Source organism: Musa acuminata, chromosome BXJ1-1 (assembly GCF_036884655.1).
Source record: "Musa acuminata AAA Group cultivar baxijiao chromosome BXJ1-1, Cavendish_Baxijiao_AAA, whole genome shotgun sequence".
Taxonomy (NCBI): domain Eukaryota; kingdom Viridiplantae; phylum Streptophyta; class Magnoliopsida; order Zingiberales; family Musaceae; genus Musa; species Musa acuminata.
In genome coordinates, this window is record NC_088327.1 from 9,297,159 (window position 1) to 9,312,118 (window position 14,960).

The following is a 14,960-nucleotide window of genomic DNA, read 5'->3' on the forward strand; positions in this document are numbered from 1 at the left end:
AGAACCCTAGTTTTAGACTTCCCGTCAGCTGAACTGTCTCAACCATGGCACACCGTAACAACCCAACCCGACGCTGGAAATCCCACGCGTCAGACTTCCATATCATCTCAGAGTGGTCGACAAGTTACGGCCCCTGCAGCTGATCCTTCACGGATCGCACGTCCACGGGCTGATCACATGCGACCCCCGCCGGCCTAAGAAGCTTCCTCCCGCGGTGCGGTCACCCGCTTCGATTCGATCCGTGCACCGCCCCTGATTCCCCAACGGTCACATTGACTAAAAAAGCGTTACTGCCCCCCAAACGGTCGAATCGATCCCAGCCCACCCCCGTCCGATGGAGATCTGACGGCAAGAGATCAGCAACTGGACCGTCACGGGAATCATCCCCCTTCGCTACGGTTCAGCGTTTTTCCCATGGCCTAATGGCGTCCGTAGCAGCAACCATCGCCCGGCACGCAGCAACAGCAGCAGCAGCAAGAGGGGATGGAATGACGGAAGGAGCAGCGAAGGAGCACACCAAATCCCTCTAATCCCCTCTCTTCTTAAATCTTCCCCCTTGTTCTTCGTACACGAACCCCGACAGATGTCTTTCCACAGCTAATCCTTCTTTCCCCCTGTTGTTTTTCTCGTCTGATCATGGAGGCGGCGAAGATACCTGGTGGCCGGTCAGAGGTTTCTCCGACAACCAGGGAGCCCGCACGAGCTTCGCTGTGGAATTCCCATGGCTTCGTGCTTACCTCCCCTCGGTAATGTCTTCGAATCAAGATCGATCTTTTTTTGTTTTTCTTTTCTTCTAACAATTCTTTGATTCTTTCACACAACCTTTTCTTCTTGAAACAAAAACTAAAGCAAGCAAGAAAGAAAGAACTCAAATTCTTTACCGTCTCATACATTGTTTTCCTTAAATTCTTTAAGCCAATATTACCTCTCCTCTCTTCTTGAATTTGAATTGCAACACCTGAAAGAAACACATAGGCAGCTCCTCGAAGACAGATAGGAAAAGGCTTCTTTTGTGTCGAGTTATTCGCATTTCTTTTCTTCTTCTAATAAAGATAGGAAGAAGAAGAATAATAGATATACTCACTGATTACAAGGAGGAAAGAATTATTTGCGTTTTTAATCTTCTTTTTTTGTTGTTGTAATAACAAAGAAAAATTGGAAGAGGAGTAGAGGATGTTGGCTGGGTGCCCATTGACGCTGCCATCGCCGGGGATTGACGCTTCTGTGCAGTTGCAACCTTACCATTTCCAGCTGCAGGAGAAGAAGCACTGCCCTCCGCAGCAGACGATGGGCACCCAGCGGCTTGACCTGCCCTGCGGCTTCTCGTCCCGGAAGGACCCCCTGCGGGCCGCCCTCTCCGGCGAGACGCCCTCGGCGGAGGCCCCAGGGACTAGCTGCTCCTTTAGGCAACACCCAGTAACACACTCTTCGTCGTCGTCGTTAGTGGCCCAGGCTGCTGCCCCTTGGGGAAGAACGGTGGAGGCCATTGACGGCTTCAACGGCGGGCCGTGGGAGCAGAGGAGGAGCTCGAAGCGACTGCACGACAGGATCACGTGCGGTGACTACCGCGCAAAGAGGACGAGGACAGTCGACGTCGAAGCCGATGCATGGCCGTCTCCGTCCACCGAAGAGCCTCCGCTGGTGGAGGCGGAGGAGGAGAGGGTCTTTCTTGTGCCCAATGCAGCAAGCTTTCCACTTCCGGCGTTCTCCGGCCATGACAGGTCGCGGTCGGAGTCGAGTTCCTCGTCCGGCGCATTCATCTGTTCTGGCAATACGGCGACATCGGATGGGCCTCGTCTTCCTCCTGCCTCTGGTTTTGCTGGTTTTGGAGGTGAAGGAGAGGGTATCCAGACGGAGCAGCAGGGTCTTGAGCTCGTGAGCTTGCTCACCTCCTGTACGGAGTCCATGAGCTCGTCAAACTACGAAGCCATGAGCTTCTTCTTAGCTCGACTCGGAGAGATGGCCACCCCATTCGGGACCCCTCTTCACCGGGTGGTCGCCTACTTCACCGAGGCCTTAGCACTTCGAGCCGCAAAGCTCTTGCCGCACATCTTCTCTGTCGCTCCACCAAAGACCATCACCGACCCGACCGACGACGACGACGATGCCATCGCACTGCGTCTCCTCGATTGCGTCAGCCCCATTCCCAAGTTTCTCCACTTCACCCTGAACGAGAGATTGCTGAAGGCATTCGAAGGAAAAGACAGAGTGCACATCATAGATTTCGACGTCAAGCAAGGACTTCAGTGGCCGGCTCTGTTCCAGAGCTTAGCTTCCAGGCCGAACCCTCCCGGCCATGTGCGGATCACCGGCATCGGGGAGTGCGGACCGCATCTCCAGCAGGCAGGAGTCCGGCTCGCAGGGATCGCAGAATCCCTCGACCTTCCCTTCGAGTTCCATCCGGTGGTGGACAGGTTGGAAGACATCAGGCTTTGGATGCTTCACGTGAAGAGGGAAGAGTGCGTGGCGGTGAACTGTGCTCTAACGATGCACAAGACGCTCTACGACGAGAGCGGGAAGGCGTTGACGGACCTGCTGGGTCTGATAAGGAGCACGCGCCCGGAGATCGTCGCCATGGCAGAGCAAGAAGCGAAGCACAACGAGCCTAACTGGGAGACGAGGCTCGCCGGATCGCTCAACTACTACGCTTCCGTCTTTGATTCCATGGAACATGCTCTGCCTGTGGACAGCCAGGCCAGGATCAAGATCGAAGAAGCCTTTGCTAAAGAGATCAGGAACATAGTCGCGCGTGAAGGAAGTGAGAGGACGGAGAGGCACGAGAGCTTCGATAGGTGGAGGAAGCTGATGCAGGATGGTGGGTTTCGATGCCTGGGCATCGGAGAGGGAGAGCAGAGCCGCATGATACCAAGGATGTACTCCTGTGAGAACTACAGCATCCATGAGCAAGGAGAAGGTGATGGCCTCACCCTCAAGTGGCTGCACCAGCCTCTGTACACAGTCTCTGCATGGGCTCCTGCGGATGTCACGGACGGCCCCTCCACCTCTCAGCCAAACTAGGTGACTTGTGCATCAGCTTGCTTCTCTCTCTCTCTCTCTCTCTCTCTCTCTCTCTCTCTCTTCAGCAGCTTTCTCTTGCTCTCCAAAACCATGCAAGGTTTGGTCTTTTCCATCTACAACATACAACATACAAAATTCTTTTGGTCATTCTTTTATTTTTCTCTTGTTACAGAAAGTCCAAAATGATTGTAACTTAGTTCTTCAGCAGAAAATTGTTGTCTAATAAATTTTTATTCTTTGATTACTTCCTTCAGTAATATTTATGCATGAATACTATATAATTTGTTTCAGACTTAAGCCAAACTCTCTTTAAGTTTATTCTGCTAAGTCAGCACATATATGCAATGTTTGAAGCTAAATCACACTTACAATTGGAGAAACAATTGTTGAATCAAAATCCAATAGCTTAATTCCCAATCAAACCAGAGAGAATAATACAATACATGTATCTCTCTCTTCATGCATTCCAACCTCTCCTCTCCATTACAAAGTCTCTCTCTGGTTGTGAAGGAACTTTCTACTCCTAAATCCAATAGCAAAAATTTGGGCCTTTCTACTCCTAAATCAAATGCATTTATCTGATGACAAATTCCATTTCTTTAACCCAACATGTAATTTAGTTAATTAATTCATCAGAATATATATATATATATGTATGTATGTATATATATACATATATACATATATGTATATATATACATGTATATATACATATACATATATATATACATATACATATATATATATATATATATATATATATATATATATATATATATATATATATACACACACACCACCTCTTCAACTTGCGTTGTGACACGCGCAAAGCACGTGCAGATGTTTCCAACGCAATTAACGGCGTGGAACAAAAAATGCATTCACCCGTTGATCTACTTGGCTTCGATCCACCCAACTGTACACCCATTTTAGTCGCCGCCACGTCACCTCGGACCACTATCGTTTTAAACGCGTGCGATTCTGTTCGCGACTCGCTCGTTGGAGGCAGTCGTAACAGTGGGTCCCACACGCCCTAAAAAGGTTCGACGTCACCATTTTCTGTACCCAACATAATGCCGGAAGGCAGCACGTAATTAACGGTACCTCTCGACTCGTACCCGTCGGCGGGTATGTTGCAAGAGTGACAGATCCACCGGTGGCTAAGGCGACGGAAGCTGCATAGAACGACTCGACTCTCGTACGGCCGAGATCGGGTTCCGTGAGTGGGGTCCCACACGCAACGAGGATTCACGCCGATCTCCGCGCGTCGGTAAGTGCACCAATGTCCCTTCTAAGTTTAAAAATTACATCACCCATTTATCAAGGGTATAAATGCAAGAATGTACTTTACAATTCGTGCGCAACCTGCACGGACGGACCTGATTGCATATGACTCGGCTCCTTGTCGGGTAATTCAAGTAATTTCGTATTTCCAAGGACCAAATGTTAAAATTTGCCCCCTTCTCTCTTAGGACAAAACCCCCCGCCGCCAACCCCCCCCCCCCTTCTTCTTCCGCTCTTTCGCGCTCGATTGCTCGATCCCATGGCAGCGGCGGCGATCGATATCTTCATCCCCATCCCTTCTTCTTCCGCTCTTTCGCGCTCGGTTGCTCGATCCCATGGCAGCGGCGGCGATCGATATCTTCATCCCCATCCTCCGCTTCCTCCTCTGCTTCGTGGTCACGATTCCCGCTATCCTCTCGTGGCGGGTGGTCCCCGTGGCGGTCCCGCGTCACCTCTACGCTACCTTCTCGGAGGCGGACCTCTCCTTCGGCGCCTCCTTCAACCTCCACTTTATCATCCCCGTGGGCACGGCCTACGCCGCCGTGCTCCTCATCCACCGTTACGCCGGCGTCATCACCTTCTTCACTGGCTTCGATTATCTCATCGGATGGTAAGACATCGCACCGATCGATGCTCGATTCGAAATTTTGGATGATTGGGAAGATTAGGGTGTTTAGGTCTCACAATAGGTCGATTGTTTTATGTGGTCATTAATTGTTACATGCCACCGCAGATAGGTTTATGCAGCTTTAGTGACACTGTGTGGGTGTCATACTAAAGCATTGTGTAGCGTCAATAAATTCCTAATTTGTTGTCAGCATTAAGAGTAAATCTTTAAATGCAGCTATATCTTTCTACTTTGGTGTCAAAAATCCATTTGCTATGCTGGGCTTACCAAGTCGCTGATTTCTTATGCTAATACGATTCTTGCATTACTTAATTATTTTCATACACGGGAATTGGATAATAGTCTCCAAAATTCACAGATATAAAAAAAAAAATGATTAGTTCGTCACTTTGCAGGGCCCGTATATGAATTAAAGGATTATGTTCAGCATGTTATTTTCCTTCACATCCATTTTTGTAGGCTAGATGTTCTTGGGTTAACAATTTTTGAACTTCATGCAGATTCGTGCTCCTTCCATTAATAGCCCATTGCCATCACCTCTTCGTTCAAGCTGCAATCGGTACCACATTTCCCACTTTCTTGGTTCGATGAGCTGATATACTAGGAATGGGGTTTCTGGCAAAGGCTGCTGTTTTATGGATACATGTCTGGATTTACTGCCCGTATGAAGTACTAATTTATCTGGTCAATCTCAGAAGCTTCTATTATCATATCTGGTTTGGGTTTTAGTGACTGGTCAGATTCCTCTCCTCTAAACCCACTATGGGACTGTGCAAAAAATGTTGATATTGTTTGTAGAGTTTGCTTCTAGTGCAGTTCAACTGCCTCTTGTATGGAACATACAAGGCGGCACTTGGCTACAACACTGTAAGGATTTTTTTTAACTTTCCTTTTAGATGGATTTGTTTTTGTATCATGTGGTTACTAGTTAGATTCAGGTCCAGAAAGCTAGACATTTGCCTCTATACAGGCACATGTCTATGTTGGTCTGGTTCTGGTCTTTTTTTTTTTCTTTTTAGGGTGGTTGCTTTTATAAATCATGCTGTATTTGGCTGCCCTGGCTTGAGAGCCTTTTTGAGTGTAGGTTGATATGAAATGTGCATATGGACCCATTTAGCCTTCTCTTAATGCATGCATGTATTTGTTTATGTAAATGCTTTGCCGATGTGAATGTCTAAATGCAATGTAGTAGAGATAGGAGAGTTTGGCATTTGCCATTACAACCACTTCTCATCTTTTGAAGTACTGAAGCAGGTGAATTCTTAAGCACATGTGCAACAACTTGAATGCAACTATCAACTCAATTACATTGAAAAAATTCAATGTAATAGAAACTCAATTATTTGGCTGAATTTTTACTTGAATTTTCTTTAATTAGGTGGTCATGTTGAGCACTAGTTTAGTTGTAATCTAATATATGGATGCCAATTTTTTACTATTACATAATGCTTGAAATGATAAATTTTAACTGATATTACTGATACTTATTTTGCCACACTCTTCTTCTAGTTTCACAAGTTTGTACTGATTAATCTGCCGGGAAAGTAAGATGGTTTGTGAGGCAGACCATGTAATCCGAGAGGCCATGTCGTTCCAGATGTAGACGAAAAACTCGTTGAGAAAGGGAAGAAACCTGGATTCTTTCAGTTGCCAGCTATGCAGACCGACAGCGCTGTTTGGCATGTAAGTTATAAATGAGCGTTTGTTGGTACTAGTATGAATGTTGTAATGAGGTGTTTCATCTGGCAATTATACTAGGTTTTGGAATGCAAGTTTTATCCTTGATTTCTAGGTAAGGTTGCAAGCAAGTATTATCCTAATAAGGATTTTTAGTGTTTCTCCATGGTTTACAAGGTGCATTTTTGGGGCCAACTTCTAATAATTTTAAGATATTTGTCTATGATATCTTGAACTTTACTTGTATATTGTAACATAACCTATAAATCCATCAAAGCCCAGGTAGGCAGTTATTGTGGTATCTTTCTGCATATAGATCCATGAGTTTTTGTTTTTAGTTCAATAAAGAGCTGCTTTTTTATGTCAGTATAAAAAGTACATAGGACTGCAGATGATCTAAGTAAGCTTTTCGTTTTCTTTTTCTGGGAGAAACTTAAAAATTAACTTTATCAATCTAATCTGGAGGACTACTGTGGCAGAAAAGGTTTATGGCTTATGCACATAATTCCTCTCAGTACTAATAATTTCTCTTTATGCCTGCACCCTGGCTATATTATATTCTTTGCTCAATCAGCATTGATGATTGCAGGTTCACGAGATAATTCTCCATCAAAAGAGCCAACTGCTTGCTATTTTCTTTTCCTCGTTTCTGTTGAACAGTAATATATAGATGGCACCAAGCTGTCAACCCGAAGAGTAGGTTTTATGGATAGTTATTGAATGGCTTCTCAATTTCTGTGCATAGGAATAGTGTTTATGTTCTCCAAGCTGTCACCTCAACCAAGGATTTTTAAAGTAATCTATTATGATTTATTGATTCATTTCTTTTGACTCGATGAGTTAATTAGTTTATCAATTTCGTTTGATATAAATTATTGATCAAAATGTTTAAGCTGGGGTTATCATATTCTTATAAATTAATTTTAGTCTTCAATATTATAATTTTTCTTGGTAAGGGTTTGTTATTCTTGTTAAGGCTCATCATTCCATCATAACATAGTGTATGTGAGGTTCAAAGTTTTTTGACTTCATCTACTGATAGTTTTTTTTTTTTTATTCTGAGTCTTTTCATCATGTTTAAATACTAGGTTGGTTTTGATAACAAGTCAAGCTTGATAAATTAATTGGTCCATTAATTTTATTTAACCTAATTTGCTGATTAAAATAATTAGTGAAGTTAATAATAATATATTTATTAGATCATTATAAGTTAATTTTAATATTATTTATTTCGATATGGAACTAATATGTATAAGTTATGGTATAATAGACACCACATATCTTGATATGTGCGGAATAGTTTTCCTAATTTTGGAGCGGAGTTTTATGTGTGGAATAGGTTTCTTAAACTCGTAGCAGAGTCTTGATTTGATGCTTTCCTTGTTTGAAGGTTCTGGGCCTGTAAGAGACCCTCGCAGCTTACCAGAGCGTCTATTTTGTCGGCACCATTCTTCCCATCTCAATTATCCTGCTCCGGTTACATCATCAAACCCGCAAGAGCTTTCTCTTTCGACTGTACTGGGAGAAGAGGTGAAAGAATCTGACTGTCGCTGTCGCCGCAGCTGTTATTTCACATCATGTACGCGATAAATAGTAGTCGCACTAATCGTGCCTGCGTGGCCAACTATTTCTCGATGGCCTACGACGTCGCTCGATGGGCCCCGCCTGGTATGTGACATTACGTCGTGGATTCCGCCGTCGCCTCCGCAATCGCGTCGACGGCGATCGACGGCTCTCCGAACAGCCACGTGGCCCGTACGAGCTCAAGGACCGTCGGTGGCTGTGGGACCCCCTTCGCCTCGTCTCGCCCGACAGGCTATATATATATATATATATATATATATATATATATATATATGATACTGGCCGATATGAGTCAGGCGACCGATACTTACCATGTACAACTGACCCAGACTCATTTTCCTGCCGGAGACAACGTGCGGGTCCCCCCAGGTTGGTCGCTTCTGTTCCAGTCACGTGACGAGTAAATTCGCGGGGGCACAGAGCCAACGGTGTCAGGACACAATCGTCACGTCATAATTGCCGCATCCGGATAGTTCCTGTAGCGTTTCCACCAAGTAACGAATATACGAAGAAGGAAAAAATGGAAGAAGATATAAGGAGTAAGCGTTCCTCTTTCGCGATGGCGACAGAAAGTAGTCACGTAGCGGTCAAAGGGCGGCCGTCGGAGGCCTCCGAGGCTGCAACTGCAGCAGCAGCAGTAGCGCGGCGGCGGAGTTCGGCCCCATGAAGGAGTGGGAGGTCAGGCCGGGCGGGTTGCTCGTTCAGAAGCGCGCCCCTGAGGCCGACCCCTCGGCCGCTCCGGTCCCCACCGTCTGCGTCAAGGTCAAGCACGGCGCCGGGAACCACGAGATCCGCATCAGCTCCCAGGCCACCTTCGGTGAGAACTCCCAACCGATCTCCCGGCCTTCTTTTGTTTGTTCCACCCAAAGGTGCTCGATGAATTGCTTGTACGACTCGCAGGGGAGCTGAAGAAGGTGCTGTCGGCCAGAACCGGATTGCACCCGTTGGACATGAAGCTGGTGTATAGAGACAAGGCGAGGGAGTCGAATGAGTTCCTCGACACCGCCGGCGTGAAGGACAAGTCCAAGGTCGTGTTAGTGGAAGACCCCGTGGCGCAGGCCAAGCGCCTACTCGAGATGCGCAAGTCCGACATGATGGAGAAGGCCGCCAGGTCCGTATCCACCGTCACCCTCGAAGTCGATCGGCTCGCCACCAAGGTAAATATCTCCCGGTCAACACCATTGACCTCCCTTCCCATGCCTGATCTCAAGAGTAATCTCTGAGCGACCATTGATCGAATCAGGCGTCGGCGTTGGAGGCGATCGTCAACAGAGGTGGGAGGGTGGCGGAGAATGATGTCACCGATCTCATCGACTCTTTAATGAATGAGCTGATCAAGTTGGACGCCGTTGTCGCCGACGGGGACGCGAAGCTGCAGAGGAGAATGCAGGTGAAATCAACTCCTCCCGAGCTCAAATGCCTGTTCAATTGCTTGCTGATTGATTCTTTGCCAAGAACAGATGAAGAGAGTGCAGAAGTACGTCGAAACATTGGATGCGATCAAGATCAAGAACTCGTCGCCGAGAGCAAACGGCCAATCAAGCAAGCAGCAACATCATCGGATTCAGCCTCAGCATCAAGAACAAATGCAACAAAAGAGGAGGGACTTGCAACAAACACATCCGCGATTCCAACAGCAGCCGGTGGTGGTGACAAAGAATTGGGAAACATTCGAATCCCTTTTCGCGCAATCCACCTCAGCCACCATCACAGCAACCTCGTCCGCTCCTCATGCAAGCTTCGACTGGGAGCTATTCTGAGCATCTGATGCATTGCCATCGGCAAAATCTTGCATTCTGTTGTTCCCAATTCTGGTCAGATCCTCTCGAACAACACTTCCTTCTGCTCTACTACTATTCATCGTGTGCATATCTCCTGCTTAGAGGGGGATCAATTCAGATTCACGTGGAATAAATGGACTCGCAAGGCCTACATTACCAGTGGCTCCGGCTGCTTAAGCGTTCTTCACTAACCAGCGATTCTTTGATGATTCCAACCAAATGCAGGTGATGCATACTTCCATTTTTCTCCATTGAAATGCTCACCTAATAACTTAAAGCCATTAAATTGCAAGAGGAGGTCGCTGGACTCCAATGGAAACTTGGCGAGCCCACATTTGGTAGATTGTCCACAAGATTACGCTCATCCGTACTGCCGCAGTAATGTCAGCGCCATGTCCGGTGACATCAATGAATGAGCTGCCACCGTAAACATGCAGAAGCTATACTGCTTTCATCACGACTCGGTAATCAGCCCCGACGCACGAATATCGTCGCATGAGTTCTGTAAAATCGAGCCGGTAATTGGGCCACATTTTTGGCCCAATTGAGCGCACTATACCCCAAAAAAAAGATGGTCTTCCAGAGGAGGAAAGTCAACTCTTACGAAGGTGCAGTGTTCTACGCATTAAGTTTCAGATGCATGGTCAAACTGCACATTAGAGATTCCTGCTCGCTTGTCTTGGTCGAGCCATCGAACAGGACAGCAAGCATTTCCATTGGTCGCCGTCTTGGGATCCACGAGACCCAACCGATGGGAAGTCGTAGTTCGCTGATCTGTGGCTCGTTCTACGCGTTGGATATCAAATTAATATATTATATGCCGTACTACTACTACTAATTATTATTATTATTACTCATTAGCTCTATATTTGATTAATCGAACATGACAAAGCATATCCACTTAGATCAAAAGTATTTGGACAAGACAGAGTAAGAGAGAGAGAGAGAGAGAGAAGAAGAAGTAGATGACAAGGCGATGCATGTGAGATTGAAGTTGACCGTTCTCTGTCTTGTTTGTTTGACTCTAACTAGCGTGATCCATAAACATGGTGGAAGATTTGGATGTCTTTGTACAAAGAAACATAGCTTTATATATAATCAAGGGTTGTTTTATATGATCATGCGTTTTTGGTGGGACTTGACCTGACATGCTTTTCCCAAAATAATAATTATTATTATTATTGTATTTGAATTCTAAAACTAAAAAAAATTGAATCATGAGTTGGAACTCTGAATTCGAAACTTTAGACATCATTATTTAAAAATGACATATATAACACTTAGATATGGATTTGAACTTCGAAACCTATCATTTTAAGCGATTGGAATGTCTCAACAAAAATAAATTATAAACTTTTACTTGGTAGAATTATGTGTCAGCATCTTCTGATTCCATTTAGTCATTGATCTTTTTGTTTGGCTACATTATGTTATGTAATTATTTTTCCGATTATATATATATATATATATATATATATATATATATATATATATATATATATATATATATAATGAAGCTTGCTCGCTTTGTTCTCTTACGTTTGATAACCGTAAGAAACATTTGGCATGACGGTCGCTTGGACAACATGAGAAACGAGAGAGAAAAAAGTGTAAGAAACACACATGACACATTTTGCACAATGATTACTTGGATAGCATGAGAAACTGAGGGAGAAAAAAAAGGTGTGAAGTTCGAGATCATGTCAAGGCAATGTACTTTCGTGGATTCTCCGTATAAAATTTGTGTCTTTATTGAAAGGTGATGATGATATAATTGCGTAATACACTTCACTCGCTTGGCTTTTATGATTTTTATAATTCACACTCTTGTGTTTTATTTTACTCAAAATAATTAACAAGATTTGTGTTTTTGTGGTTTGGATGAGTCTTCGTATCATTTTCTAACATCATAAGAATTTTAGAGTTTGGTATCTATCAAATCGAGTTATTATTTCAAAGATATGTTTGATTCATGTGAAAATTTTGAACCGATTCGAAAAATTAATAATACCTTTCGATCGGCTCAAAACTCTCAAAAAAATAGATTTTTTAATTAAATATATTTGTTTATTCCTATTATTATTATTATCTTAATTTATTTTTATTTTATTCTTCGTAAGAATATATTTGTGTAATGTTAATTGAAAAAAAAAGTTTCAGATATTAGAATATGATACCGTAAAAGCATGACTTCCAATTTGTCAAAATAAAATATTCGAACTATATTAAATGAAAAAAAAAAACCTCACATTATGCTTTATAGTGGAGAACTACAAAATCAATGCCCCAAAAGGAAAATAAATTAAGTGAAACATATTTGATAGGTTACGCTATTTCATAATCTTGAAGACGAAATGGAAAACCCTTTGATGAGGCCCATAAAATTGGAGTTTATTGATCTAATTCTTATAGCCTACACTATTCTTGTGTTGCTTGATGTTAGACGTGCACAAAGCTTGTCCTTCCAATGTGGGGGGGGGGGGGGGGGGGGAAGAAGAAGAAAATGAAAGTGAGGTTTAAAGTTAGATCGACAACGACAAGCAATTGCCGAGGTAGATGAAAGAACTTTTGCTCATGTTACACATGTGCCGTCTGCGTCCCACATCCCTCAATCGTTTATTTTATTTTATTGGACCACAGCAAATTAATTATTATATTTGTTTGAGTTTTTAGATTAATATATATATAACAAGAATCGATATTAATTTACTATGATTATTTATAATAATAATTTTTGAATAGTTATTTATCGATCGTTCGCTCATGGATTTACCTCTTTAGAGGGAGGGAACCATATAATGTACTTCGACTCTTATACGACGTTCGGTTTCTCTATTCGGAATAGATATATAATATTAATATTATTTGAAATATGATAATTAATAAAATTAGGAGTTTAACAAAAAATATTCTTAATGAATAAAAAGGTAGAGATATAAATGTGTGTGTGTGTGTGTGAGAGAGAGAGAGAGAGAGAGTTGATACTAGTATGAAAAAGTTAAAAAATATTTTTTACTAAAAAAATCATGTTTTAAAATTGGTAAAAATAAGAAAAAACTTAAAAATGTAAATAATCTAAAAAAAGAGGTTAAAAATGGTTAATATAATAAGATGTAGAACTTATGATATTTTTTAAATAAATTATGCACTAAAGATGATGAAATAATATGTATCAATTTGCTAAAGCTGATAAATAAAAATCGAAGGATTTAGATAATATGAGATATATTAAAAACGAAGATAAAAAATAGTTGTTAATGATAAAGAGATTAAGAGAATATTAAAAAAATATTTTTTTTATAAATTATTTAATAAATATTCCACATAGAATTTGGATTTAATGATAAATAATAATAGTATATTTAATGATCATATATTTATGTATAAAAATAGAATTAATGAAATAAAAGACGTATTAAAGAAGATGAAAAGGTCTGGACCTCATGGTATCTCTATCACCGTTTGAAAAAGTTTAAGGAATAAGGGAGTAATATAGTTAACTAACTTCTTTAATAAAACCATATATTCAAAAGGATATTTATGAATGGAGAAAGAGTTTTTTAGTGTCAATTTATAAAAATAAGAATGTTGTATAAATTTATTCAAATTATAGAAGAATTAAAATATGAATTATTCTATGAAACTTTGAAAATGAGTTATTGAAAGTAGGATAAAATTTGAAACAAATATATCTGAAAATTAATTTAGTTTTATGCTTAGAATATTTTATTTATTTAAATAATTAATAAAAAGTATAGGGAGAAAATAAAGATTTACATATAATTTTTATTTTTTTAGAGAAAGTCAATGATAGGATTGCTAGATATTTATTGTGGTATATTTTAAAATAGATGTATTCATTAATTATATTGATATTATTAACGATATGTATAATAATGTAACTACTAGTGATATAACTATTGGGAGTGTGTTAATGGAGTTTCCTTATTGGGATAGGATTGCACCGAGGATCTGTATTAAGTATCTGTATTTTCATTTTGGATGAATTTACTAGATACTTGTATGATATATCTTCTTAAGTTGATGAGAGTTTACGTGGAATAGATTATAAACTTTTGCTATAGAGGCTAAATCTTAAAAATCAAATATTTTTATATTAAGTAAGATTAAAATCAAATATATAAATTTTAATATTAATTATTATAAAAAATATAGAAGAGAATATAGTTAAATTGGATTAATAGAAATCGTAAAAAGTTAAGTATATTATTCAATAAGATGAAAAGGTATAACGTTTATGAAGTAAAAATAAAATGGTTAAAATGATAACGAGTAGAACTCTTACGTGAACATGGGATATATTTGAAATTAAAAATTAATTTTATAAGATAACTATGAGATGAATAGTGTTTTATAGATTTGTGTTGGATAATTAAGAAAAAATATATATAAAAATTATGTTGCAAAATAAGAATATTAAGATAGATGTACAGAGTATAAAAAAAAGATTTTTTTAATATTGAGAAGGATTTCGATAGTTAGAAAAGGTGAAATAATAATATTAATAGTATTACCATAGATAGAAAAATATTTAAATTTTTTAATAGAAATTATAAATAAAAAGTTAAATACTATGAACTTAATTAAATATATAATTATTTACATATCATTAATCTTAATGACGATAAAAGATAAATATAGTGGACCCCAAATAATTATGATTTACTGTCTTATTATTATTATTTTATTGCATATTTTATATAATTTATAATTTCATTCCTATTTTAACAATGACAACCAAAATATATTATAAGATAAGACTAAACCCAACAATTAAATCAGTGATAAAAGAAAATAATTCTCTTTCTAACACTTCAAACAGATTGATGATTATGAACGATTAATTTTTCCTCTCATTACTTTTATTTTTTTCTTTTATATGCAAATCCCGACTTTATATCCCACATCTAAGATAGGCGAATCTGCAAGGTGAATTTAAATCCTGCAACATTATGATATTTATGATG

General features: G+C 40.5%; 2 protein-coding genes and 1 long non-coding RNA gene across 4 annotated transcripts; all 3 read left to right on the plus strand.

Annotated features, from left to right (window-relative positions):
• Positions 1–438: 438 nt before the first annotated feature.
• On the plus strand, positions 439–3,256 carry LOC103994026 (protein DWARF AND LOW-TILLERING-like). The gene has a single exon (XM_009414290.3). It carries the CDS (start codon positions 1,174–1,176, stop codon positions 3,016–3,018), a length of 1,845 nt encoding a protein of 614 aa, XP_009412565.2. The 5' UTR covers positions 439–1,173; the 3' UTR covers positions 3,019–3,256.
• A 1,264-nt stretch (positions 3,257–4,520) lies between these two features.
• Positions 4,521–7,428, plus strand: LOC135666057 (uncharacterized). 2 transcript variants are annotated; one of them, XR_010509694.1, is made up of 3 exons: positions 4,521–4,912; positions 5,431–6,613; positions 7,197–7,428. It is a non-coding gene; the product is annotated as an uncharacterized LOC135666057 (long non-coding RNA). The 2 variants fall into 2 exon arrangements; XR_010509685.1 differs by having other exon boundaries at positions 5,431–7,428.
• An 833-nt stretch (positions 7,429–8,261) lies between these two features.
• On the plus strand, positions 8,262–10,520 carry LOC135679044 (BAG family molecular chaperone regulator 2-like). Its single transcript, XM_065192421.1, has 5 exons — positions 8,262–8,422; positions 8,776–9,008; positions 9,092–9,348; positions 9,435–9,581; positions 9,652–10,520. The coding sequence occupies exons 1-5, from the start codon at positions 8,262–8,264 to the stop codon at positions 9,949–9,951; spliced, it is 1,098 nt and encodes a 365-aa protein (XP_065048493.1). The 3' UTR covers positions 9,952–10,520.
• Positions 10,521–14,960: the final 4,440 nt, after the last annotated feature.

Coding starts and splice junctions, on each gene's coding strand:
- LOC103994026 (XM_009414290.3), top strand. CDS start 1,174: ATGTTGGCTGGGTGCCCATTGACGCTGCCATCGCCGGGGATTGACGCT.
- LOC135679044 (XM_065192421.1), top strand. CDS start 8,262: ATGGGCCCCGCCTGGTATGTGACATTACGTCGTGGATTCCGCCGTCGC. Junction 8,423..8,775: donor CGCCTCGTCTCGCCCGACAG/GCTATATATATA, acceptor GTAGTCACGTAG/CGGTCAAAGGGCGGCCGTCG. Junction 9,009..9,091: donor CAGCTCCCAGGCCACCTTCG/GTGAGAACTCCC, acceptor TACGACTCGCAG/GGGAGCTGAAGAAGGTGCTG.